At 43.9% G+C, this 24,952-nt stretch overlaps 3 protein-coding genes across 4 annotated transcripts; 2 read left to right on the top strand and 1 right to left on the bottom strand.

The window, feature by feature from the left end:
- Window positions 1-3,624: 3,624 nt before the first annotated feature.
- On the top strand, window positions 3,625-12,383 carry tmprss4a (transmembrane serine protease 4a). Of its 2 annotated transcripts, none has more exons than XM_070970675.1 (13): window positions 3,625-3,766; window positions 7,669-7,723; window positions 7,821-7,964; window positions 8,187-8,339; window positions 8,446-8,572; window positions 8,677-8,796; window positions 9,161-9,204; window positions 9,524-9,686; window positions 9,796-9,959; window positions 10,359-10,454; window positions 10,584-10,726; window positions 10,814-10,966; window positions 11,075-12,383. In XM_070970675.1, the coding sequence occupies exons 3-13, from the start codon at window positions 7,853-7,855 to the stop codon at window positions 11,084-11,086; spliced, it is 1,287 nt and encodes a 428-aa protein (XP_070826776.1). In that variant the 5' UTR covers window positions 3,625-3,766; window positions 7,669-7,723; window positions 7,821-7,852; the 3' UTR covers window positions 11,087-12,383. The 2 variants fall into 2 exon arrangements, with proteins under 2 accessions (XP_070826776.1, XP_070826775.1); XM_070970674.1 differs by having other exon boundaries at window positions 3,697-3,770.
- A 627-nt stretch (window positions 12,384-13,010) lies between these two features.
- On the bottom strand, window positions 13,011-19,766 carry mre11a (MRE11 homolog A, double strand break repair nuclease). Its single transcript, XM_070970382.1, has 20 exons — window positions 19,710-19,766; window positions 19,219-19,299; window positions 18,895-19,027; window positions 18,594-18,754; window positions 18,419-18,506; window positions 18,177-18,318; window positions 17,966-18,080; window positions 17,429-17,614; window positions 17,160-17,328; window positions 16,742-16,822; window positions 16,528-16,657; window positions 16,325-16,425; window positions 16,060-16,230; window positions 15,665-15,724; window positions 15,398-15,578; window positions 14,257-14,343; window positions 14,046-14,110; window positions 13,880-13,941; window positions 13,659-13,758; window positions 13,011-13,413 (listed from the first exon to the last, which is right to left on the bottom strand). The coding sequence occupies exons 2-20, from the start codon at window positions 19,236-19,238 to the stop codon at window positions 13,372-13,374; spliced, it is 2,094 nt and encodes a 697-aa protein (XP_070826483.1). The 5' UTR covers window positions 19,239-19,299; window positions 19,710-19,766; the 3' UTR covers window positions 13,011-13,371.
- Window positions 19,767-20,004: 238 nt separating this feature from the next.
- Window positions 20,005-24,731, top strand: cep57 (centrosomal protein 57). The gene is made up of 11 exons (XM_070970200.1): window positions 20,005-20,263; window positions 20,685-20,862; window positions 21,191-21,379; window positions 21,474-21,595; window positions 21,724-21,852; window positions 22,350-22,427; window positions 22,558-22,653; window positions 22,970-23,050; window positions 23,141-23,370; window positions 23,455-23,599; window positions 23,704-24,731. Exons 1-11 carry the CDS (start codon window positions 20,216-20,218, stop codon window positions 23,887-23,889), a joined length of 1,482 nt encoding a protein of 493 aa, XP_070826301.1. The 5' UTR covers window positions 20,005-20,215; the 3' UTR covers window positions 23,890-24,731.
- The last annotated feature ends 221 nt before the right edge of the window (window positions 24,732-24,952 follow it).

The following is a 24,952-nucleotide window of genomic DNA, read 5'->3' as shown; positions in this document are numbered from 1 at the left end:
TTAGGTTTCTCAGTAGTCTGCACAGAATTTGGGTCTCTTGCTGCATTGTTTGCCAGTCAGTGAGAACCAAAATAGTTGTTGTTTGAGAATAACTAATACAATTGTTTGAGAATACTTTCAGTGGAGTGATTTTAGCTTCAGCTCTCTCAGTTGGCACATATTCTTATTTACAGTGTGAATACAAAAATCATCAGCAATAACCCCTAAACTAATCTGTTAATATGTAACCCATCTGGACCATAAACTTTTCAGGAAGTACTTGTACTTGAGCTTTCCATGCGCCCAGTTTCAAAAGAAAACAGCAGTGGTTTTAGCAGGAGAACAGGTGGTTTCATTGACAAAGAAATGAAGAACAATGAACAGATGAATTTCATCTGTGTGATGCAGACTGTGTGTTTAACTGTCGTGCTGTGAGAGCTGATGGGATTGTGAATAGAATGAAACAGATTGACTCGGCAGAACAATAAAGGTCTGGAGTCAAACAAGGGCATACAATAGATTCATTAGATCTCTGAACTGCTCTCATCGTCTCTTTTGTGGCACGTGCAAACATCTTGTCAGCCGCTGCTAAGCCGCGTCAGCCAGGATAAACGCTGTGGCTGCATAATATTCATGTGTGTTACACTTGTGTGTTATTAGAGGGAATGAAAAATGGGTGATTTACTAGACATAATTGTTGCATTTTGGCAGGATTTGGACTCACACAGCAAGGGGGCAAGGGTAAACTAGGAATTCATTGAATGGATAATGAAAGGAGACTCCAGGTATGCGGGAAACTAGTAGCTGGGGAATCCTGGAAATAGCTGGTGAGGCACTGAGGTGGAGAGCAGTTCAGGGATACACTGGAGCACACAGAACTCCGATGATGTGAGTACTTGTGTTGAGGACACACGGTGGGAGAGACACAGGTGAAACTGGGTGGTGACAGTTGTGGACTGGGGGCTCGAGACAAAAAACACACAGGAGATCAGGCACTAGTCCTCGGCCAACTATACCACTAAGCAGCAGAAACAATCTGGCACAAGTCCTCTGCAGTCCACGGTCTTAAGCTGTGCTTGATTGTGATGAGTCCCAGCTGTGTTGGAGAGGCCACCTGGAGAACCACGTCCAGCCTTTGCCAAAAAAAAGAAGACACAGGAAACAAAGCCCCATATTTCTCTGCAGTACACCAGAAAACACTAGTTTTCCAAACCACCACACATACAGTGGGTGACAGTACACTATATACACACACTATAGTTGCATTTTTTATTGTTTTTTGTCCCACATCATTTTGTAAATAGTCATACACCAGACTTTATACCAGGGTGGAGTCTGCTAAATGTCTTGTCAACTTTATTAATGTTAGCAAACCTTAATAAACCAGCTTCAACCTGAGCCGCTCGGAAAGCTCTATGTATCTATCTACCAATCTAAATTACCTACCCACCTACATTTATAGAGCTATAAATCAATCTATTTTGGGATATCCCGTGTACTCTGACACCAAGTTTTATGAATGAGGAAAGTTTGGGAGTGAGCTTTAAAGTTCATTGCATTTAATAGTCCAGGTCAACAGTCAGCTGCTGCTTCTAACAATGGCTCTCTCTCTTCAGCCAACCTTATCAGTCTTTTTTCTCGCGCTCCCGGTCTTTTCCCTCAGTTGTCTCTGCTCAGCGTCCCATGACATTCACAGTAGCCCAATTTTTAGAAGTACTGACCTAGTGACCAAATTGTTCATTAAGTGCATCCTTTGACACGTTAGTCACACAGGACAGAAACCTGCTGCTATACCAATCAGTGGTGTCAGAACAGGTTTTGTTTTGCTTTTTGTTTTGTTTTTTAGTCAGGGCCAGTTACATCACAGATTTAGGTGTGCCTACAACTGCAGCATTCTTGTAAGCTTTACAGTGACCCATAAAAAGCATTTGCCTGATGTGTAATGCCATTTTCAATTAAACTTTAATTCAGTATAGGTTAAAGGCATATTCAAATATATTTACTGCCGTCAAGGATGTTATGTTTTCAGTTTGGATCATTTGCTGGCTCGTTTGTCAGCAGGATTATGGAAAAAAAATAACAGATATTCATGAAATTGGGTGGAGGGGTGTAGTTCAAGCTGAAGAAGAAATTAGGAGCAGATCTGAATCATGTGGTGGATACATGAATTATTTTTCCATTGTGCAAGAGAGGGCATTTGGACTTGGTGGAATAAATTTCCTTCTAGTTACAATATATCACATCTCCAGCCACAATACCATCTGTTTGTCTGTTTGAAATATCTCAGAAATATCTCAACAATTACCGATGGACTGCCATAAAGTTAAGGACAGACATACACGTTGTCCTCAGGATCAATTATAATAACACTGGAGGTCCCCAGACTTTCAACTAGAACATCACGTCATTTTTAATTTGTCAAATACTTAAGTTCATAACCAAATACCTGCAAAACTAATGACTTTCCCATCAGCCTCTGCTGCACTTTGTGTGATGTCCTACTTAGCAATAGGGAGTATGCTAATGCACTTGTGTTGCTAATGCAATTCGACATTCAACATCAACGTGTTAGCATTGTCACCGTGAGCATGTTAGCATGCTGGTGTGAGCAGTTGGCTGAAAACATTGCTGTGCCTATATGCACAGCCTCACAGATAGCAGCATGACTGGAGGCTCTTGTAGGTCCAGGCATATGGCCGCCAACCCGGAGCTTTTTCTTGAGGTCGCTGCTGTTTTAAGGAAGTTTTTCCTCACCAAGCACTTGCTCATGAGGGAATTGCTGGAATTGTTGGGTCATTAAGGAATACGGTCTAGACCTGCTCTACATGGAAAGTGTCATGACAACAGCCTGTGTTGTGATTTGGTGTTACATAAATGAATTCAATTGTATAGAAATAGGTCATTGCGTATATTTGTCATAGTACTTGCTACGTGACATGGCATGAGTCACAGTTGGATGTCAGACAGGATCTCCTGACTGATACCAACTGGCTTTTCATTTGACTGTCAAAACAGGTGAAGAAAGACTCACACCTCAGCCTCAGGGCATCGTACTGCACACGTACCATACCACACCACTGTTGACTTCAAGCTGTGCCTGGGTTTGTGTGTGAGTGTGTGTGTGCATACATGCTGCACTGTGCCACGTCTGTGCTTTTGTATGTATTTGTATCTGTACAGATGCCTGGCTGTGTGGGTGTATGTTTGGGTAAAACCTGAGAGGCAAAATGCACGGGAGGAGAGCTAAAGAGTAAAGGATACAAAAGGAGGCAGAGATGGTGTGCTTTATGTCCAGAGGGCTTAAAGGTTTGGAGTGGGAGGGATGGGAGGAGGGAAAATTGGGGAGGGCATACAGGTAGGAAGAGACAGGTAGTGAGAGAGAGGAGGTTTCAAGAGTCAGGTTACCTGGAATACCTCAGTTTAGTTTTGTTTCGTCAGCAGGGCTTGGTCATTCACAAACAACTCTCTGAATCTGCGGAGCGCCGAAACACAACGCTACACACCAGCACTCTTTATTAAAGCCAGTCAGACACCCTTCAAGCCAGATTCAGTTACGCTGCCAGAGAAAGAAAAGGAGAGAGAGACAGAAAGAAGAGAGACTGAATCTAGCCGGGTTTTGTAGTTTAAGTCAGCGGAGAGGGAGGGTGAGAAGAAGAGGACCGAGGACTTACAGAGGACAGTGACTTTCTGGGGAGTCCCACCTCCAGAGAGGGAGGGCAGTGTTTGCTCTGTGTTCACTGTCAGAAGAGGTGCAACTGGGCCTTACCAAGAAAGACAACTACATCATGTGGGTGAGTCCAACTAGAAGTAGAATCAACATATTTGTTGAGAAGATGGCAAGTCAGGTCACCAGTTTGCATTGGAGGGGCCATTTTGAATATCACCATCACTACATATCCTGTATCCTGTAACATGTTTGTTATCATGCTGTGGTACAAATGTCATACTAACTGTTTGCTAACTTGTATTCAGCCAGTGTAGCAGCTAAGTTTTGCATGTTGGAAATGCTGTGTGCAACTAAATGGAGTATTTTACAGTAGCACAGCTATAGCTGATATATGTTGCCTTGTGCTTTATATATAGAGTGTAGTAAAAGGTGTGTGATCAGCAGCAGCTACTGGAGCAGGGAGGTAGGAACATGTTCAGTTCATGCTGATTCCAGCTGATACTCAGTTTTATTTGATTTGTGTGGAAAGCACAGTTACCTGTAGGTCAGACTAGATAGCAAAATCTTCAAAAATGCATGTGGCTGGCAGCACAGTGTTACAGTGTTTAGTACTGTTGCCTCACAGGCAGAAGGTTGTGGGTTTGAGCCGGCCAGCTGTGGGATTCCTGTGCATGTTCGCCCTGTGTCTGTGTGGGTTTCCCTCAGGCTTTCATCCACAGCCCAAAAACGTGCAGGTTGGGTTCACTGGCGGCTCTGTAGATGTGAGTGTGAATGGTTGTTTGTCTCCATGTGTCAGCCCTCACATTGAGACAAGCCCACAACCATCCAAAGGATAAGTGGTTTTAGGTAATGGATGTATATGTGTGTGGGCTTGCTCGTGTGTTACTGAGCGCACTCACTTTAGTGTGCACTTCTGTCCACATAAATATGCTTGTTTGTGCTTCTAAACATGCGCAAACTGCACTGGTCTAGATCTCCGCCTTTGATTAAAGCTCGTCCAACGTGCAGTGCATAGTTCCTCAGAAGCCCTTTTGTGACCGTTTCAGTCGTGAGGAATATAATCCAACAAAGCTGAGAAGCAGCGAGGGGAACACCTCGTTTGAACAAAAGGTTTACCATGTCAAGGCCTGTATCAATTAAGCCTGACCCACTTATGTTTTTTCACTCCAGCAGTTCCCACTAGCACTGGGTTAACTGGCTGGAGTCCACTTTATGGGTCAGTTTGACTCAAACAAAATCAGGTAAAACATGTTAGATGATGATGCAGAAGTCAAAGACAATAGATATGCTCATGCTTGGCAAATGCAGCATGATTGTGCTTTCCAGTGGCCACTATCACCAGACTGTCTGTCATGGTAGGAACAGATACCATGGACAGATCAGGTATGTGTCTGTCCCCTCTCAGTCACATGACTTTCTTTAGTCATCTTTCTGGTTTCCCAGATTGGATGGACCTCCCATTTTTGTGCCGTCTCCTTAATCCCGCCGACTGTCCTCTCCCACTCATTTAATTCATACTGTATGCTATCAGATGATGATGACCTTGTTTCTTTTTTTTTATTTTTCAGTTCATACTCATATGAGTATCTCTGATTTTTTTGGAGGGCGTGTATTAATCGGCATGTTAAAAATAAGTTATTGTTATACACGGGGTATGCTGGTTATGCAAATCTGATTATTGTAGGCTCCATGTGTTGTACTGTTTGGCATCAGTGTGACTGAAAATTGATGACATCTCAGTCTTGGGGAATTTGAGAGAAAAAACTAACTATACAGAACAAAAAAAAGCATTTTTACTGTAAGTGAGTACAACATTATGTTACATGCCAAGATGCTGCAGGGCTTAATGCACACAAATGAAACACTCCTTGTTTCAGAAAAGAGAAATCTGATAGAGATTTGATGACACAACATGCAGAGTAAAGACCAAACTGTCTGGGTGTTTGACGTATGCAGCTTTTATGCTTAAAGATGGACATGATTATTTGAATTGCTGTCCTATGTAAGAGTGTCTCAAGGAGCTTCCAAGCGCCCAACCACCCCCCTCCTCAAAAAAAACATTCCCCTCTCTCTTCATAGAGTATATACACTTTAATTGTTCCTCGTATTTGACTGACGAGAGCTCAAAGTGGACATGAAACAGCCGCATCAGCCGTTATTTTCACAGGGAGGCGCCTTCAAAACATCTCTATTGAGCACTTCCTTTAATTGAAGTAATTGCAGCAGAGTGAGCCTGGCAGCAATATGAAAATTAGGGAAATTTCTGAATACTTTAAAGCAGAAGTGAAAATTAGGCAACAGTATGTACTGTGACAGTGTTCCCTATTAGCCGTTTTGTTTAGCTGTTGTTCTGGCAAGTCCTCATTTAGTCATCAAAGATGTGCAAAACATGTTTTTTTAACCACACAAGGTATCGAGAAACATCCAAACTGCATACTGTAAGCATGTTTGTAGTTCAAACAATGGGTGGAAAGCTGTGAGAACAAGACAAAGGAAGAACAGCAGGTAGGCGAAAGTGTTCTTCAAGCCATCACTCAGTAACTGTATATACCATCTGCTGAAATCCTCAAAGAGGCCAGTCAGCAGCAGGTTTGGGACTTATTGTATCTTGCTGTGACATTACTGAGTCTACTTTCTTTTTATCACACCGTTTTAATCTCATAATTTCATAAAAGCCCTTCTAAGGCCTGGTGTCGCAAACTAGGAGCCACTATTAACGCTTTGATTTTTGCTTTAGATGCCGTTTTTTCAGGTGCATGTGTACAGTGTATCTGTCCCTATGAAATAAAGATAACACCCCCGACCTGTCACTCCACTGAAAGGGCCAAACTGACTGTCAGACCCCTGGCCACAGCCAATAAGCCAACTCCCAAATATTTCAGGGCAACTTCCTGTTCATGAAATGCAAATACTTGACTTTAATGAGACTAAACTAGCTAATCAGGGATGTAAGTCTCGGTTAGATCTTTGGAAGGACCTGCCATCATGGGCCGTGTCCTTCAGGGCAGTGGTTCCCATCATGGAGCCAGGCCAGGGCCGAGCATGGGGCCACAAGATACTGTAAATCTGAAGGGTTGCAAGATGATGAAAAAGCAGGAGAAAAGACATGTTTCTGCTGCATAGATATTTGTTTTGTTTTCTTATCAAACAAATGTTTTACCCTTTCAAGCCTCATTTGAATTTTTCAGGTGAAAATAATCTGAAGGGAAAATTACAAACATGAGCGCATTGGAGCTGCTCTATTGGGACATAATGACTATGATTCATTTTGTAATCTATCCCACATGCTACGCACACAATACAGACTGAAATGTTCATTATGCAATTATGCAACTGGGATGCAGCTGATATCTTGCTCAAGGATACAAGAGGATGGGGCTTTAAACTGGGTCCTGTGGTTGAGGGCAGCCACCCCTCTCACTGTACCAGCCTGCATCCTTACAGGTTGTCCTGTCTCCAAAGTATCAGTTTCATTTGAATGGAGGACTCATTGGGTCCCAACAGACCCTGCCACACTACACCCCAGGATCCTGTACATTCACATAGGATCCCGTTCGTGGTGGGGTCTGTCAGACAACAGATTATGGGAACTGCCTGCAGCACATGGAGCGGCTGACATATGCACATGGGTGTAATGTGACAATTCATAGTGGGACACTATGTTCCATGTGTGCATGATGGGTAATCTGTTGTGGCTCCTCCCATGGGTATGCATTGTATTGTACACCTGTCTTGCACATGGTTCATTTGTTCTATGCTTTGCAGGATTTTTGGACAGATAGGTGCAATTTATTCTCACATATAATTGGACAGCCACCTGGAGAGAAACACAAAAAGTCACATGCAAACAGATGATGACAGCTTTAGATAAACACACTGAAACCTACACACACAATTACACAATCACCTAAACCTCCACCTACACGCACACACTATATTTTCTCTCAAGCCATGCAACGCACACTGTTGTTTCGACACCTGTGCTCATCCTGTTTAAAGCATCTTTGTTATTCTCTCCTCAGGCAGTCGTCCAGGTGCCTGAAGAAAGCACAAGACCGTTGAATCCCAGGCAACCAGGTGAGCTGTTTCACGCTAATGTGTATCGTGGAATGGAAAGTATCGTGTTAGATGGTACTAAGAACGTGTTTGCCCCCCCCCCCCCCCTTCATCCCAGTGGTTCCAAAGCCAGGTCGCCACAGAAAGCCCATGACGGCTCCAAGGACTCAGAAAAATAAGGCGTCCAAGACGAAGGCAGTGGTGCTCACTGTCTTGGCAGTTGTGGTGTTTCTGGGCATATTGGTCACCGCAGTGTACTTCAGTGAGTCACAGTTCCTGACAGTAGTTTTCTTCCTTCAAGGAAATGCACATACACCACAGGATGGCATCATGTTTCTATTTCTATATCAGTCATACTAGAGACACACGTTTTCCAAAGGTGTTTTCGTGACAAGATTATGTGACCATTTATCAGATCATCCAAGCAAAATGTTGTTCTAACCTGAGTTCTGCCCTTCCAATGTGCCACCTCTTTCCCCTGCAGTAAAGCAGCTGATTGACAGCAAATATTTCTTCTGCAAGCATTCGCTGAAGTTCATCCCAATAGACCAAGCATGTGACGGGATAGAGGACTGCGCAAAAGGAGAGGATGAAATGAATTGCGTGGCGAGCCTTAAAGTCAACACCACCTATCCGGGTAAAGCAAACACTCGACTCGGTCTCGCTTGGGCATCACAAAAACAAAGCTCGAGGAAATAAAATGACTCCTCTGTTCTTCCTCTCTGTGCCACTCCTCCCTCCAGTGCGTCTCACGTCAGCTCAGAATGTCCTGCAGGTGTACAGTCCTGGCTCAGGTTGGCGGAGTGTGTGCGGTGAGGACTGGACCCAGCAGCACACAGAGACGGCATGCAAGCAACTGGGATACACAAAGTGAGTTCACACCCACCGAGGATCAATAGACTGTGTACATTTAAAGCTTTGGTTATCAGAAATCAAGCCTTGCATCGTCCCCCTTCTGTTTTCTTTCTTACCAGTAAACCTCGTAGTACCAGTATCCCAGTGGCCATTTTGCAATCTTCCCTGAAACCTGGACCATTCACAGCTGTCAGGCCGGGGAATACGACCACACCCATACATCAGGCTACCATTGACCGGTGAGCAAGGCAGCACATATGTCATCCAATGGGAAAATTAGATGCTTATTATACACTTCTCTCCTTCCCACTTCCTATCTCTGTTAAAAAATCTTTCATTTATTTTCTCTTTCAGCTTTAAATGCTCCCCCCTGCCTGATAGTACCCTTCTCATAGTTTCTGTTCCTAAAAGACAAAAACTTCCACAGTTTTTGTTCCCTCTCTGTCTAATCCCCCATGAAAGTGTACAAAACACTTCACTCCGAGAGGGCAGAACAGAAACAGGGGTCAGTTAGGTCAACATGCCACTGTGTATTTTGTCTGTTTGACAAACTAATTGAGGTTTGTGTGTAGTTCTAAATATTTGATTTTTCCCCCCCAACAGCAGTCAATGCAAATCTGGATCTGTGGTATCTTTGTCCTGTTCAGGTGAGTTTTCTTGTTCCGAAAAACAACCACAGTCAGCCACATTGTTTACAGTTTTTAACGAGGCAGAGCTGTGTGACCAGTTTCACAATAACAGGCTCACACATGCAGAAAAACTCTCTCTGTGCATCACGTGACAGACTAGTTCACTTCGTCCTTTATGACAAATCATGAAGGGGGAAAGAAACTTGTCCAACCTTTACTGTGTCAATAGAAGGATTAAGATGGATAAATCAGCAAAGCCTAAGATGAAAGGTAGTTTGATGTGAACCACAGTAAAGAAAATGCTTTTTGAAAATAACAAGAGACCTTTGCTTTTCAGACTGTGGAGAGGTGGGCTCTCAGGACCGTATTGTTGGGGGTACAGATGCTTTCATTGAGGACTGGCCCTGGCAGGTTAGCCTGCAGATGGGAGGCAACCATGTATGCGGAGGCTCTCTGGTGTCACTGCAATGGGTTGTCACTGCTGCCCACTGCTTTGCTGGGTCGGTACAGTTTGCATATACACCATTTCCACTGAACTTCCTCTGTGGCTAACATCTAATACGTGCTCACATCCCCCTCCTTGCTCTCTTCTTCTGGGTCTTGCAACAGTAAAAAGCAGGTGAGTCGCTGGAGAGTGGTATCAGGCCGGACATACATGGGTACGCTGGGAGGTTCCTATGTGGACAGGATCATCGTGAATGGAGACTACAGTCCAGCTCAAAACGACTATGACATAGCTCTGATGAGACTCAGCAGTCCAATCAGTGTGGGAGGTCAGAATTCAATTTAATACTCATAAAAGCACACAGGCAGAAATCACTGCCCCTTAATGATTGATTAGATTTATGAGCATATTAGTTAATTGACAGTGAAGGGTCTGTAGTTGAAATTTAAACCTGAACAGTCCTGATAAGAGCAAGTACAGACATACAGTATAATCAGTAGGCTTTACTCTACTGCCCTCTACTGGTGTACATGTCAAACAGCAGGCTCTTCACTGTAGATGTGTGCACGTACAAGAAATTTGTCCCTGCTTCAGACACTGCATTGAATGTACTTGAAAAAAGTCATTCAATTCAGCCAGTGTGACCACATGACAACTCTACTTTTCAACTGCCAAAGCCATGACAAAAGCAAACATTTTAAAAATGAATATGCCGCCTGTCTTTCAGAGAGCCGTAGGCCAGTTTGTCTACCTCCTCATTCCCTCGGCCTTCAAGCCGGAGCCGCCATGATTGTGACTGGCTGGGGATACCTGGAGGAATACGGTGAGAAACCTTTTACACTACCTGTCATCATCATCATCATCATCATCAACTGCCACCTCACAAACAAAAAAAGACAACTCTTCTGAGGTTACCTATAACTCAAACGTTACATCCCTGCTCTTTCTTCAGGTAAAATTAATCCTTCACTTCAGAAGGCCTCCGTCCCTCTCATAGCCTGGGATACCTGTGCCAGGCCCGCAGTGTATGGTTCCTCCATCACCCCAAGGATGATCTGTGCTGGTTTCCTGGAGGGGAAAGTGGATGCCTGCCAGGTAACAAACCACTGACAAAAACATTTAAAGCCTAACAATATGGATGCATTGGATATCAAAATACTACTGTGCTGTTATGAATCCCAGGGGGACAGTGGGGGTCCTTTGGTGCACTTCACCTCCTCTCGGTGGTATCTGGTAGGAGTGGTGAGCTGGGGCATCGGATGTGGCCAGGTGAGAAAACCAGGTGTCTACTGCAGCACTGAAGAGATGCTAAGCTGGATTCATACAGTCATTGACGTAAGTGTCTGTTAGTGAGCTCCACTCACTAGCTCTTCCAAGCAGTAGTAGTAGTGGTTTTACTTGGCAAAACATATACTAAACGGACGTTTTACTTCATCCCTCCAGAAAAACCCCTGAGGTCCTCCATCATGAGAAGCAGCCACCACAAGACTGCAGTCCAGTGCGGCTTGGACAGACGTTGAAACTAAAAGAAGGCTTTTGTTTCCATGTGGTTTACTGAGAGACAGAAAGGGGAAGATGAAGATCGATGACAGCAGCAATGCAGATTAACTGTTAAACACAGCCTTATGCAAAAACACTGCACGTGTACACGCACACACAAACTTGTTTTAGGTGTGGTTTGTACCATTTCAGGTTCTTATCTCAGGGGACAAGTATATTTACGTTGCTTTGGTATGTGCCGCTGGCCTGTCTGGGATGTTTTAAGCTTTCAGTGTTGTAATCTGACAGACCCAAACCACTGGTTCCTGTGTCTTTAAAACAAGATTATTATCAATTTAAAATGGAAAATTTGTTCACTGCCATTGACATGATGGTTTAGCAATAAGAGTACAAACTGTTTTAACTGTGAAGACCAGGCTGGCAGACATAATGTACTTGATTACTGTGTGCTACAATTTTGGGTGTGCAATGATGAGGGTTGATATGGTAATGAAAGGTGACAGACAGGTTAAACCCTGCAGAGGTCAGTGTGAAGCCTCAGGTTAATACCACCAATGTTGTAAAAATGATGCAAAGTGCAGGACTTTAATGCATCAATGGTGCTGATTCAGTCGATCTGATGTTTGTCCACATCGAAGGGCAACTGCACCTTTTCACAGCACAGGTTATGTGCTTTTCTTCCTACCGTACATCGATTTATACGAGCACTTTAAGTGGAAAGCGAGAATTACTTGACGTTATTGCGAGCGCAGAAAATTCAAGTAACAAGTCTACTGATGCACTGAAGACTATAACTTATAAATATAACACTGTAATATGATCACGGTACCTCCACACTGAGTTTCAAAGTGCCTTCAGAAAACTCAAACTGTGGCCACAATATTCAAAGCTGTGCTCACTGACTGTATGTTGATACGTGCACTCCCTGTCACCACTTCTTCATTTTAAGGTTGTACTTCCATTTGTAGCAAAGTAACTGAATTCATCCTGTAGTTTTGATTTATTTATGATTCTCTGGTCTTTGAGACATACATTAAATAAGTAGAAATTTTTCAATTTAGAAGTTTTAGTTAAGCTACTGTGTAATATCGTGATATAAAATTTTTGACAAGAATAACATTTCTGTCAAGGTTTGCATACAGTGTGGTGAGTGACATGGCATCGGATAGTTGGCTATATGTGGTATGTTTTGTTCATTTTTATATACCTGTAAAATAGGCTGTAAATGCAATAAAGACATTCTTTAACTTGGCAAGTGGAACATTTGTTTTGCCACATAACTGTCTGGATATTCTTTGTATGAGCTGGAAACCAGATCTCTCCTTGTTCCAGTCAGCGTCGTCCTCGTCCCACGCACACGCCCTCTGACCCAAAGTTAACAAAAGGAACAAGAGAAGGATTTATGGAAATCATTATATGAATCCCGAACAAAAGATGACGCAAATGACAATTGTCATCTCAAATTTCAAGCACCATCAGTGGAACATCCCTCAAGCGGCATATTGTGCAGGAAAGGTTAAATTAATAAATCATCTGATGAATGAAAAACAAATTAAAAACAAAGTTTGGATGAAGTTTCAAATATCTGCCTTTCTGGGCTGCATCCTGAGAAAATCTTAATTTTGATAAATGTAATTCACCTTCAAGTTTCTGAATACAACTCCTCCAGTGACACCCAGCGCCTTCAGTTTGATTATACCGCCCCCCTCTGGTGGATAGATGTCATTTTCTCTGTCTGACCACCGTGTCACTATCTTTACCTTTGCATTGTACATGGAACTGCTTCAATATTAGCTTCAATATTAGCTTTAGCAGCCACAAGGGTACTTCTGTGACCTTTGAGAGAGAGACACAGGCTATAACTCAAAAACAAAAAGTTGATCATATATGAAAAAAAACATTTATTATTTCCTGAATATCAGAGAACTACAAAAGCCAATGACAAAACCCAACATGGATCAGTGCTGATGTACAGTAGCAGACGCCCTCCACCGGTTGGTGCGTTCAGGTGGTGGATAATAAATGAGGCTGGGAAAACTGCCACCTCCACCTTATAGCCTTTAGCTGAAGCCTTTGATCAGAACTGATTGACTGGATAGTTTTATGCTAACAAACAGCAGCTGATCGACTTAATTATTCATCATCAACATTAAGAAGACTGAGTGAAACATGCACTTAGAAGTCCTTCAGCACAACACTGCAGCAGCTCGCTTGCTAATTCAAAACAGACGCGCTCGTTGTTATCTTCGTGAACTAGAGCTGGGGCCTTTGAATGGGTTATCCTGCATCACAGTAAAAAAAAAAGAGATGAAGATGGAAAAATGATTAAAATGTTTGTCAGGGAAAAGTGAAAACAATCAAGTTAAGCTCATTTTTGGAAATATGACATGGATTGTGTGAGATTAAGGGTAGAGGTACATATTGCTGCTTCCCAGAAAACAATATGGTTACATAGGAATCCCACTAGAAAAATAATCATACAATCCCCAGCACTGCAGACACATGCTGTATCACTGTCTCTTTTCACCTCATCATCATCACTGTCATCAAACGCGACCCCTCTGGATGACTGGCTCTGGCTCTGAGAGCTGTACTTTGTGAAAGATGACGACGACGACGATGCTGCTCTGTGGTAGAAAACCCAGATTTAGGAAGATTTAGGAAGAAAAAAAAACATTTTCAAACATAGGGCTGGTGGAGGGTTTCCTCTCGTGATGGCTGGATTACCACCGACTGAAACAAACATACCTTGGCGGGCGTTGGGTAGTTTTCATTACAGGTATTTCTTCATCTGAGTCATCAATGGTCATCTGGAGATGAGATGCAGGGTTGGAGGAAAGTAAAGTTAACATACAGATTAAACTTAGGAGGTGTACGTGTTTACTGCATGTGTGTGTGTTTTCCCTTGACGCACTTCATCTATAGGGTTAGATGTGACGGCTCCTGTCCGAGATGATCTCTGGGATGTAGCTTGAAACGCTGAAGAATGAGGTAATAAGGAGAGAGGAGACACGTTGAAAAAAACAGATTCATACCCTGATAAAACACCAGGTTCGTCTGTATTCTCTGCGTATACAGAACATTAACTTGTGTGTCCACAGATCATCACGTTCACTCTCTCCTACCTTGCATAATGCCTCTGCTCTGTGTTGTTGCTGAGGGTTTCTGGGAACGGCCCCGACCGGCCGGCTTAGGTTCAGCAGAAGTTGCACCTGGATAGACAGATGAAGGATTTATGATGCACAGCATTTTGCTGCATTAGATGTAAAATGCACTGAATATGGGCTGAGTGTTCCTCAACAGTGGATTTTTTCCTGTTGTATAAATATATATACATATATAGAAATATACCTGTCTGTTGTTATTATGGACCGTATATATATTTACTATTTACTACTACTATCACTGCACGACCTGTTTACATTGTTGCTGTTTATACATTTTACTATTACCCTTCCAGTTAACCCCTTATGTTGCATCCTATTAAATGACCTCGGCTTCCCATCATACAGTGGATGCACACTCTCAACTACATGGTGTGTACGCAGAGCATTAGCACTGGTTCTGTATCGCCCTTCACAGTAGTCTGGTGGGCACTCACTGTGCATCTGTGCATGTTTGGTCTAACCCTCTGTTAGAGTTACATATTTACTCTCATCTCTTTATAAGCCACATACACATGGTAACACAACCAACGCGCCCTCCAGTAACTATAAGCTGCACACACATAGCCACACAGGCAATATGACCTTTAGTAACCTCAGAAAACACAGAAAACGAAACAACATATCTCGTGTCAGGTAACACATAATTTACATATGGGGGGGGTCTAGCCATCTTCTCTTTCAGGGCGCTGTCTCCTTTGGATTGGATGGGTCGTGTGCCAAGAGGCTGGTCCAGCCTGTGGACCAAGGAGGGAGCACTAGCTGCACATTTCTTTTTAAAACTCTGTATAATCGTAAGTCAGGCATTCTCATTCTGGCGGCTGGTTGCAGCTAACTGCTTGCACACTGTGATTTCCCAAAAGACTGAGATCCATGTACATGTTTTCTATTTTATCAGTGTGTTAATAAATGTCCTTAACTGAAGACAGAATATCTTCTGACCTCTTTCTGCAAAAAACGACCACGCTCACACCTCCACTCAGGCACTCACTGGTGTATTCGCCGTGTGTCACTGCCTCGTGTCAAGCCTCCATTCTTGAATACAAGAATGTATGCTCCTCCACCTCACTTCATAATTGTAACAGACAATAAAGTAACTGACCTCTCCCTCTACCTCGGCCACCCCGCCCCCTGCTTCCTCGCCCTCTGCCTCGGGTGGGGGCAGGGAACGGGAATGAGCCTTCATCAGAGTCCATCGCAACATCGTCGAGCCCATCGAACATGTCCTGGACTCCAGGGTCATCGCCACGCTGCTGACGGTGAGCTTTGGCTCTGTTCATAGCCTGAGAAGGACAGAGAAAGAGCTCACACAGCAGTCAGACACAGCAGACAGTACAACATATCAGGCGTCTCTGCATTCATTACTCACTTCTTTGATTTCATTCTCTTCCTCAGCTGTGTTCTTTTTGGACTCCCTGAATCGCTGGATCTGAAAACGTAAAAACAAGTACTAAAAAAGTCAATAGTCCGACGAAGGTATTTACACGGCCAATGAAAATTAATAATCCTGTTTATATGCAGCCAAACATCCTCTGATTAACACACACAGCCTCCCTCTTTCATGTGTTCGATCACCCTCTTGGAAAGGTCAGCACTGCAATATTTGCACATGTCCAAAAACCCGAAGTCTTTCATAATGCCTAAAAGTAGGTGATGTTCTGTTCTTTTGAGCATGCATCTCTACCACACCAGAGCTTATCGTGAACAGACAAGAGGCTGTGTGTCAAACTGGGTAAAATTTTGAAATTAGACCCCGTCCCTTACCTCTGTGTCTATATCCTGCTCTGTGGTCACTCCTCTGGCCTGGAGGTGGCGCTGTGTCTTCTCTAACTGGTAAGTGATCAGTTCCTCGATAGCATCTTTCTCATCCTTGTCTACGAACTCCTGAATGGCCTTCCCCATGCCCTGCTCAGTCAGAAGGGACAGCTGCACTGTCTGTGAGGATATGAACATATGAACACACACACCATGAAAACAAGCGTTATGACGCCCTGCAAATATGAGACTGTGAATCAGTGTGTGGCAGCACCTGTTCAGCTGCCTCAAAGTACTGTTTAACCAGGTCCTCCACTCTCAGCCCCTCAACGGCTGTGGGTTTTAACAGTTTGCTGTAGTCAACGTTGACCTCATCTGAAAAGCACAACAATTAAAACACGTCAATTAGGCAACACTGTACGTCCATCTACGGCGTGTACCGCAGATCCAGAGATGTGTATTTATTGGGCATCACACCTTTGATGCCCTCCTTTTGCTCCCGACGTCTGAGAAAGTGAATGATGTCTTTCGGGTTGGCCACGCGGTCCACAAACCTCTGGCTGAAGCGCGACGTGTTGAAAGCCTCGAAACCTCCACTGTAGTCCACCTGGGGAAGGCGATGAAGAGGGTGAATTTCAATGTGGAGTGACGATGAAGGCGCGCACACACGGGTAAGGTGTGTAAATCTTACCCTGAGGCGGATAAGAGGTTTCTCTGGGGTGAGAGGACATCCGAGTCGTTCTCTTTCAGCTTCTTCTAACATCTCTGTGACCTACAGAAAGGCAGACGGAAAGACAGAAGACACAAGGGGGCATTTCCATTTCTTTAAGAACTTTATTAAACATGCACTTCCCAGGCATTTTTGTGGATAAGCAAACTGCGAACTTTACTGGCTCGTTAGACGTTCCCACCACCAATTAGATGCATCCGCCAACGTGTATCGCAAAACTAGTTTCAACGGTCATGCAGCAGAGCACTAGATTTTAAATTAGTAATACATGCATTTCTCATAAGATAAGACATGTGTGGGGATTTTTATGAACATACTGACAACTGAGCAACAGATGTGAGACCGGCTCTGCATGTTTGATGCTGACTGCGGGTCTTACCTTCGCATAGCACAAGTTCTCCACCTTCTTTGTGACCTGGGGTGTACCAGGTGTGAGGTCTTGGTAGTCAGCCAGCACCACATCCTGGATTAAGAACTGACGCACCGTCTTTAGGGGGATCTTTTCCAGGTTCATCTTGCGACCTTTCACCCTCAGCAGCCCTATGTGCCTAGATCCACACAAACAGAGTAGTTTGGCAACTTCATAATGTCAAAACACCCTCAGAATATGGAAACGATCATTCACTGTGTGCAGGTGTCTCTGTGTACTTCTTGGTAGCCTCTCCAGGCGACAGGGAGGTGGCGACTGAGCTACCAGGCTGTGTCACATAAAAGAGCTGCTGTTCATTTCTGGAGGGTGTAATCAAGCACTCGTGCTCGTGACCCCACACCACCAAGTCAAGAAAGTCATCCAGGAACTGCTCAGGAATGTAGTTAGTGGGTCCATGTTTACTCCTAGGTTTCAAAAAAAACAGAAACAACATAACAATTAAACGAACAGGATGACAAGAGACATTGAAAAAATAAAGCCATTTACATCCTAAAATTATAATCTAGGCAAGGCTTTGTGAGTTAATGCAGTAAAAGTTTACTACTCCCAGTGCGTGAAGAACATGCCAACCTATCAATCTTAACACTTCCAACATTTTACCACTTCCCTCACAGCACACATCTTCTTTTCTGTCCAACTTCATCTGAGATACAGAAGCATGGAGTCTGACGGTCTTTGGATATATCACTAATGTTTTGAACACTTGAAAAATGTACAGCTCTTCCCTCCTAATGCATCAGTTTGCATGCACACACCTGTTCTGGTGGATGGCGAAGAGGTTAAACCATTCATCCTGGTCCTCTTTGGGGCGAAGCATAGTTACCTGGTTGTTGACAAACATCCTGTACAAGCGCTCATCTGGGATAGAGCCTTCACACACACAAACACACACACACAATTTAGACAGAAAAAAACAAGTCCTATTCGTATTAATCCTAGAAGAATACACAAAACACACACACTTACCAAGACCATATAAGGCGAGCCTGGAGTTGCCTTTCTGCATGAGGATGGGACTAATCTCAATCCTCTCCACTGAATGGGAGTGACCGAAATGATTGACAAGACCAGAAGCACTTAGCAGATCCAACGCACACAAACCCTCAGCCTAGAGGAAAATAAAGTAAGCGTGGTTTTAAAACGAGCACGCAGGAACGAGACAAAGATGTTGTATCTGATAAATTTCTTTCACGCTGGAAGCAACTCACCCCAGTCGGATCATCGTGGTTACCATGAATGCTGAATACAGGAATAGAGACGTTCAGGTTTTCATCCTCATAGTTAACCCAGGGGAACCTGCGACACATCGACACCGATGTAACGTTCGTTCAACACGAATAAAATGTTTGCCAAGAATAACCACACGAACGCAGCAGAACTGACTGGGTGGTGTTGAAGTTGACAGTCTGATCACTGAGAATGTTGAAGTGAATGGGCGAGTCTCCCATGCAGTACTGCCTGAGCATAGTGATGCAGTTGTGGAGGCACCGGCGTGACGGCTTGTTGTCATGGAACAAATCCCCACCCAGCAGGATGAAATCTACCTGCAAGCAAACAAATACACAAATAGAAATCAGTGGGCATTTCGAACATGTTGACTTTTTGATGTCCGTTCAAGCAGACTTGGTATAATCTGATTTACTGCCAAGTCACCCATCCGACCCTCCACGCAGCTTGCACGCACCTGATTTGTCTTGGCACATTTCAGGATCTCATTTAGGGTATTATAAGAGTCATTGCCACGGATAGCATCCTTCTCAAGGTAGCCGAGATGAATATCTGTAGCAATCAGGATCTTGAAGGTGTCCTCATCATCTCTAGAAAAAACACATTTTCTCCAGTCATTAAAAAAGAAACACAGTTCATACCTGGACATACCTGTACATTAGACTGCACTGTGCATTATCTGATTATAAATTCATTAGGACATTTCAGATGATCTGTTAACAACCAAAGAGCATGATCGCAATATATCTTTGCTTTAAAGTGATAATTTAAACAGACTCACAAGGTTTTCTCCGAGGACATGATGATAATGGGAATTTGAGAGGTCTGTTTACACCTCACAGGTGGTCAGCAAAAGATTTCCCTGCAGAAAATTACATTAATTTCAGAGAATGGCACAAAACTGTCACGGAGGCTTCTGAACGCCACAACTAATATTACAATTGTTTATAACGTGTTAGAGGAGCTAGGAAACACTAGCTATAGTTAGCTATATTGCGTGATAACGAACTAATAATCAGATTGTAAAGCAGTAGCATAGCTAACAGTAAGCTGTACCTGAAGGGTAAGTTCCTGTGAAGATGATGATTAACGTTAGCTTTCACTTTTGCTAGAAAACTGCCGCGTGCCAGCTATAGCTAACACGAACTAAGCTTGTGTTTACACTTCGACTGGCTGTAACTTGGAATTAATATATCGATTAAACCGTACGTAATTACTATTTGTATGTTCGTTATAAGGTACAACGTGGGAGAAACACTGCTTGAAACCCACCTCCTCTCTTACTCCCAGAAACGCTAAACTTTCCATAAAAATCCCGGCAAGTCTTGCAAACCCTCCACCCCGCCCCTCACTGGTGGCTCACAGTTATTGTAGTTTTACTCTGAAGCATCAGCGTTCTAAGCGGGAGAATCTACGCGGAGAAAGAACTACATTTCCGGTAAGCAAGTGATATGCATTTGTTTTACTCACGTAGGCGCACCGATAAAGCCGTCTCAAAAATAAAACCATGACCTATAGGCGCTCACATCTGACGGGGCATGCTGTGATAGATATCAATCAAATCCTTAGAAACCCAGCGTTATGAGGCTCAAGTGATGTTTTCTTTTCACAACCATATTAGCACTGACAGCACTGCAAACGGTGCTTAGCTAGCGAGCTATCAGTCGTATTTAAAAAGGTCTTGGCTGCAGCTTTAATTCAAACTAACATTAGCACATTTTGCACATTTTACTCCCCGATTCAGCACGAGCGAGGCAGACTGGATCGGCAGCATTTCAATGGAGACTGTGTCAAAAACACCCGCTGCTGCTGCTACGCGGGAGAAGGTAGCTTTACTAGACCTTACATAATTTAATTCAAAAAGGAAGAATAGAAACTCTTTGCCGTGGATTATATTAGCCGTAGAGTTAGCCAGACTATACGGAAAGCTACCTAGCAGCAGTTGCTACAACTCAGACCAGCTAATGTCGCAAAACTAGAGAGTCCACTGAAGTTTCACCCGAATGACTCGAGCAGGAAAATAACTCATGCTGCTACGTTAGTTGTGTTAGAGCACGAATTTAAAGTTTTAGCTCACATTGGTGTCACTATCTGTACTTTATTTGCTGGTTATTGCTCGTTCGGAGAAGACTACCGCCACTCCAGCACCTCCATCACTGATCGACTGCAGCCATCACTATGAAAGCTTGTAAAATATTCGCCAGATATTGGGGATGCTTCTCAACATTTAGCCCTGTGTCTCTGCAGGACCTCTGTCCACCGCCACCCAGTGGAGTGGACAGCCTGTCCCTCCCATCCTACAAAGCGTATCCTGCTCACCGTCCCTTCATCAACACACTCGTGCATCACACACCCCAGACACGCACACATCAGTCCTGTCGCTCATCATCACCCAGCAAGGCATTCCCAGAGAGCAGCAGTGCAGGTGACTTGAATTTGTGCATGTGTGTGTGTGTGTGTCTCTGTGTTATTTTCCCTTTGCAAAGTTTCCAGTCCAGTATTGTGGTGTTTCAGAGCTCCATGGTTACAGCCTGTGTAACATGATGCCACACTACTTGAATGTCTCAGCCGCATTGACATCTATTCATCCTCTCACATTATCCTCTCCAAGTCCCTATCCGATCCTCCTATTCCTCCACCCAAACCTAACTCATATCGTATTACACCTTGACTATAATCATGCTCTAAATATGTTTCTATCAATATATATTCATATGCATTCACTCACACACAATCCCTATGTGCACGTGTAGCAATCCTGTCCGCCTTGAGGAACCTCCAGGAGAAGATCAGGAGGTTGGAGTTGGAGAGACACACAGAGCGCAGCCTGCACGCTGTGGGGAACGATGCACATCTGCAGAGCGACACAGTCACACAGAGGCTGTTCAGTGATCAGACAGACACAGAAAGAGAGATGAGCAGCCAGTCCAGCTGCAACCAAGGTGGGTGTGCGATGAAGATGTAACAGCTTTTTAACTGGCGTTGTTTATATATTCGTCTTCATGTCTTATGGTGTGTCATTGTTCTACGCCACAGTGCTGGTCACCCACCTGGCTGCTGCAGAGTCTCGCTGTGTGAAGCTGGAGCGACAGCTGGAACACATGAGGAGGATGCTGCGCAGTGCCAAGGCAGACAGGACCAGCCTGCTCAAACAGCAGGTTAGCCCCATGCTAAGTGTCATCGGCCGTGCTGCAGACGCTACGACTCTTCACCTCGAAAACACACAATAAACACTCATGCATGAATGTGAGTAGAACTGTATTTTAATTGTTCTCTGCACTTTCAGGTTTCCATGGAGACAGCCAAGTCAGCTGACCAGCAGTCTGACACAGTGTCTGAGCATGCCCAGTTGGAGAAGCTGGAGCGGCTGGAGCAGGAGTATCGTCGGCTGACACGCACACAAAACACAGCTGAGGTACACACAGAGACACAGTTTGTACAAGATATGCATTGACGAGTGACTTCTTTAAAGCCAAAAGTCATAGATTATCCAAGAATGTAGGGTTATGGTTCCCAATCAGGGGGTCAGGACCACCACATGCGTACCTAAGATAGATCTTGAGGGGGTCACAATTGATTTAAAGGGTAAGAAAAGGAAATGCACTTATTTATTTGACACAAAAGTATTTTATTTTACATTTCCGTACATTTTTTGCTTTTTTCTTGTGAAATGCTGAATATGTTTACATGTTTAGACCTCAGTTTGAGAGGAAAGTGACTCTTTTGTTAAACTGCTCACTGAAACATCATTCTGTCATCTCAGAAATATTTCCAGGGTATGGGGGCCTTACTTGACCAGAATTCTATAGAAAAGCCCAATTATATTTTAATTTCAGGTGGGCAGTGACAAGAAAAAATCTAATTTTCTTTTATTATTACCTCAATAATGATGGTTGTGTGTGAATGTGTCAGATGAAGATTCGGCAGCTGGAGATGAAGCTGCAGGAGGAGGAGCACCAGAGAAAGCTGGTCCAGGATAAGGCCAATCAGGTCAGCTTTGACTTGTATTTCTCTTTAGCTACACTAGCTTGTATTCACTGTTGTTGTAATGTTTACATACTGTATGCTTTATGCTAAGTGTGGGGCCTTTTGTGTGTGCGTGCATGCGTGTGTTCCTCAGCTTCAGACAGGATTGGAGGCCAATAGGATCCTGCTGCAGTCAGTTTCACCTTGCCTGTCCAGCAGACAGTCCAAAGAGAAGAAGATCAATTCAAAGGTAAAGACCGTCACAGCGGAGGTTCAAGGTTTACCTTCTGTTTGAGTGCGCTGAGAGTGTTTCTTTCCCGTTTTATGAGCACATGTTAAGACCAGCGTGACAAGGCAGCTGCAGTCGAGTGCTTCTCTACATCATCTGTCAGGATATCCTGATGGAAGGTGCTGCTTTTGTTTCTCTAAAATGCACTTTTTTCCCTTTCTTTTTTTAAAGAATAGCTCTCTTTTCTTTCCTTGGTGCCATGATGAAATCAGTCATTTTAAAATTAGCTACAATTTTCCTGTAGATCATATTACTTGTGTTTATTGTCTCTCTCCAGAAATCTGCACCCCAGCAGTCGTCCTACACGCAGCCACACTATAGACTGAGCCTCAGAGATGTACCTTTTGTTGCTGGAATGGTATCATGGGCATATATGCATTTTTTTTTTTAGCGCTGGAACAAAATGATATTGAATTAACGCTGCACTTCTCTCCTGCATGACTTTCAGTCGGTAGGCTGCAGCCACTCAGTCCGAGCCAACGTCCAGTCGGTGTTGTCTCTCCTGAAGCGACACCAGCCGCACCTCTGCAACAGCCGTGTCCTCTCTAACAGCGCAAACGGCTATAGGACAGGTAGTCGCAGGCATTCGGACACTTCCTCTTCTTCCTCCTCCGCTAGTGGGGGGGAGCTATCGGAGCTGCTGCAGGCACTACAGGAGGAGCTGCGACTCATGAGCCTGTGAGTGTCGCCGCATCCGAGGCCTCTCTATGAGGAGCGAATTGCTTAGAATGGTGTTAGAGTTGACCCCGTGTGTGTTTGCAGGGAGCAGGACGAGCTGATGAGGCAGGTGGAGGCCAGCGTTTCTGAACAGGAAAGAAAAGAGCTTCAGAGGGAGCAGGAGAGGCTGCTGCTGAGAATGGAGAGGAAGGGAGAGCAGATCAGTAAGCTCTACAAACACAAAACACAGGTCAGCTCTCACACAAAAGCAGTTGAGTTCACACAGACACACTGCATGAGGAAGATTCTGTTTTCTGATTCCTGTCTATTTCCTTGTCTTGTCTCTGTTTTTAGATAAAGAAGTTGAGGAAGGAGGCCAATTCTAGGCCGAACAGTGGGAATGAGGTGAGAGTGACGACCACAGTGTCCACCAGAGGTCGTTCAGCTGGAACGGTCAAAGTCAGACCAGGAGAGAGAAGCCAGAGGAACCTGAGGCTGCTGAAGGACATGAAGGCTCTGCAGACCTCGCTGCGGGCCTGAAACCCACCAGGACACGAACACAGCACACTAGATGAATCCTGTTGGTGCTATCTGCCTATGTATAGCCATCATTTCACCATCAACACAGCCACTGACTGATGATCACTGCAGAAAGTGGCAGATCCTCGGAAACAGGAGTCTGTTCATGAACATGTGATCTGTTGAGAAGAAAATATTCTTGTTTACTAGGAATATTGTACCTGAAAAGCTGCCTGTGTCTGGCTCTCTAGCAACCCACCCAAGTGCATTTTATCAAAAGAATTCGTTCTCTGATTCGTCATATCTTTATCTTGATGTGTACGTCGTTCACCAGCAGAGGGCGTGAAAGATCTAAGGAGTGCTAGAAAAGATGTTTGAAATGTTCATTTCAAGTTTTTAAATTAAGTTTTTTTGGGGAATGGAAACATGTTTTACAGTAATGCACAATCTGGACTTAAACGAGTTCCAGAAAAACTTCCCTTCAAGGGAGCTAAAATCCCACGGTGCTGAAACATTCCTTGGTTTTCTGATTCGAATGCAGCAGTCAGTGGTATTATAAAGAAACTGCAGTGATGAAATCAGCTGATACATATTTCTGGAGCTTGATTAGCTTCATGATGAGCCTAAAAAAATACTGTGTTCTTGGTTAAAACAACAGAATCCTCTCGATCGATGTGTCATATTGCAGATTCTTACTATGTGAATACGAACACGCACATGTTTTGTGTTGGCATCAGAATATTTGTAATTATTTCTACAAATATATGAAGCTGGATTTTGATATTTTTTGACAATCATGAGTAATTATTTTTGAGTGGGCCTTCCTCTGAGAAATAAAAGTATTTGCGTTTGCATACGATGACAGTACTGTTTTCTTCTTTTTTGGCTTTGTCATGTGCATCAGCCTATGCACTGGTGGCCAGCCTTGGACAGCACTTGGTTTTATTTGTGAGGATAGTCCAGTGAACCACTGTGGCCTTGTACCTGTACCCTGCTGCTGCGCTGGACTCTCCTCTTTGACAGACTTGTCTCATCAGACTTTGATGCTGGCGCTCATGACGTCAGTCATCATCAGACCAAAATC

This window comes from Chaetodon trifascialis, chromosome 9 (genome assembly GCF_039877785.1).
Source record: "Chaetodon trifascialis isolate fChaTrf1 chromosome 9, fChaTrf1.hap1, whole genome shotgun sequence".
NCBI classification, from domain to species: Eukaryota; Metazoa; Chordata; class Actinopteri; order Chaetodontiformes; family Chaetodontidae; genus Chaetodon; species Chaetodon trifascialis.
Note: the sequence above shows the minus strand (reverse complement) of the source record. Positions and strands in the feature narration are given on the sequence as shown.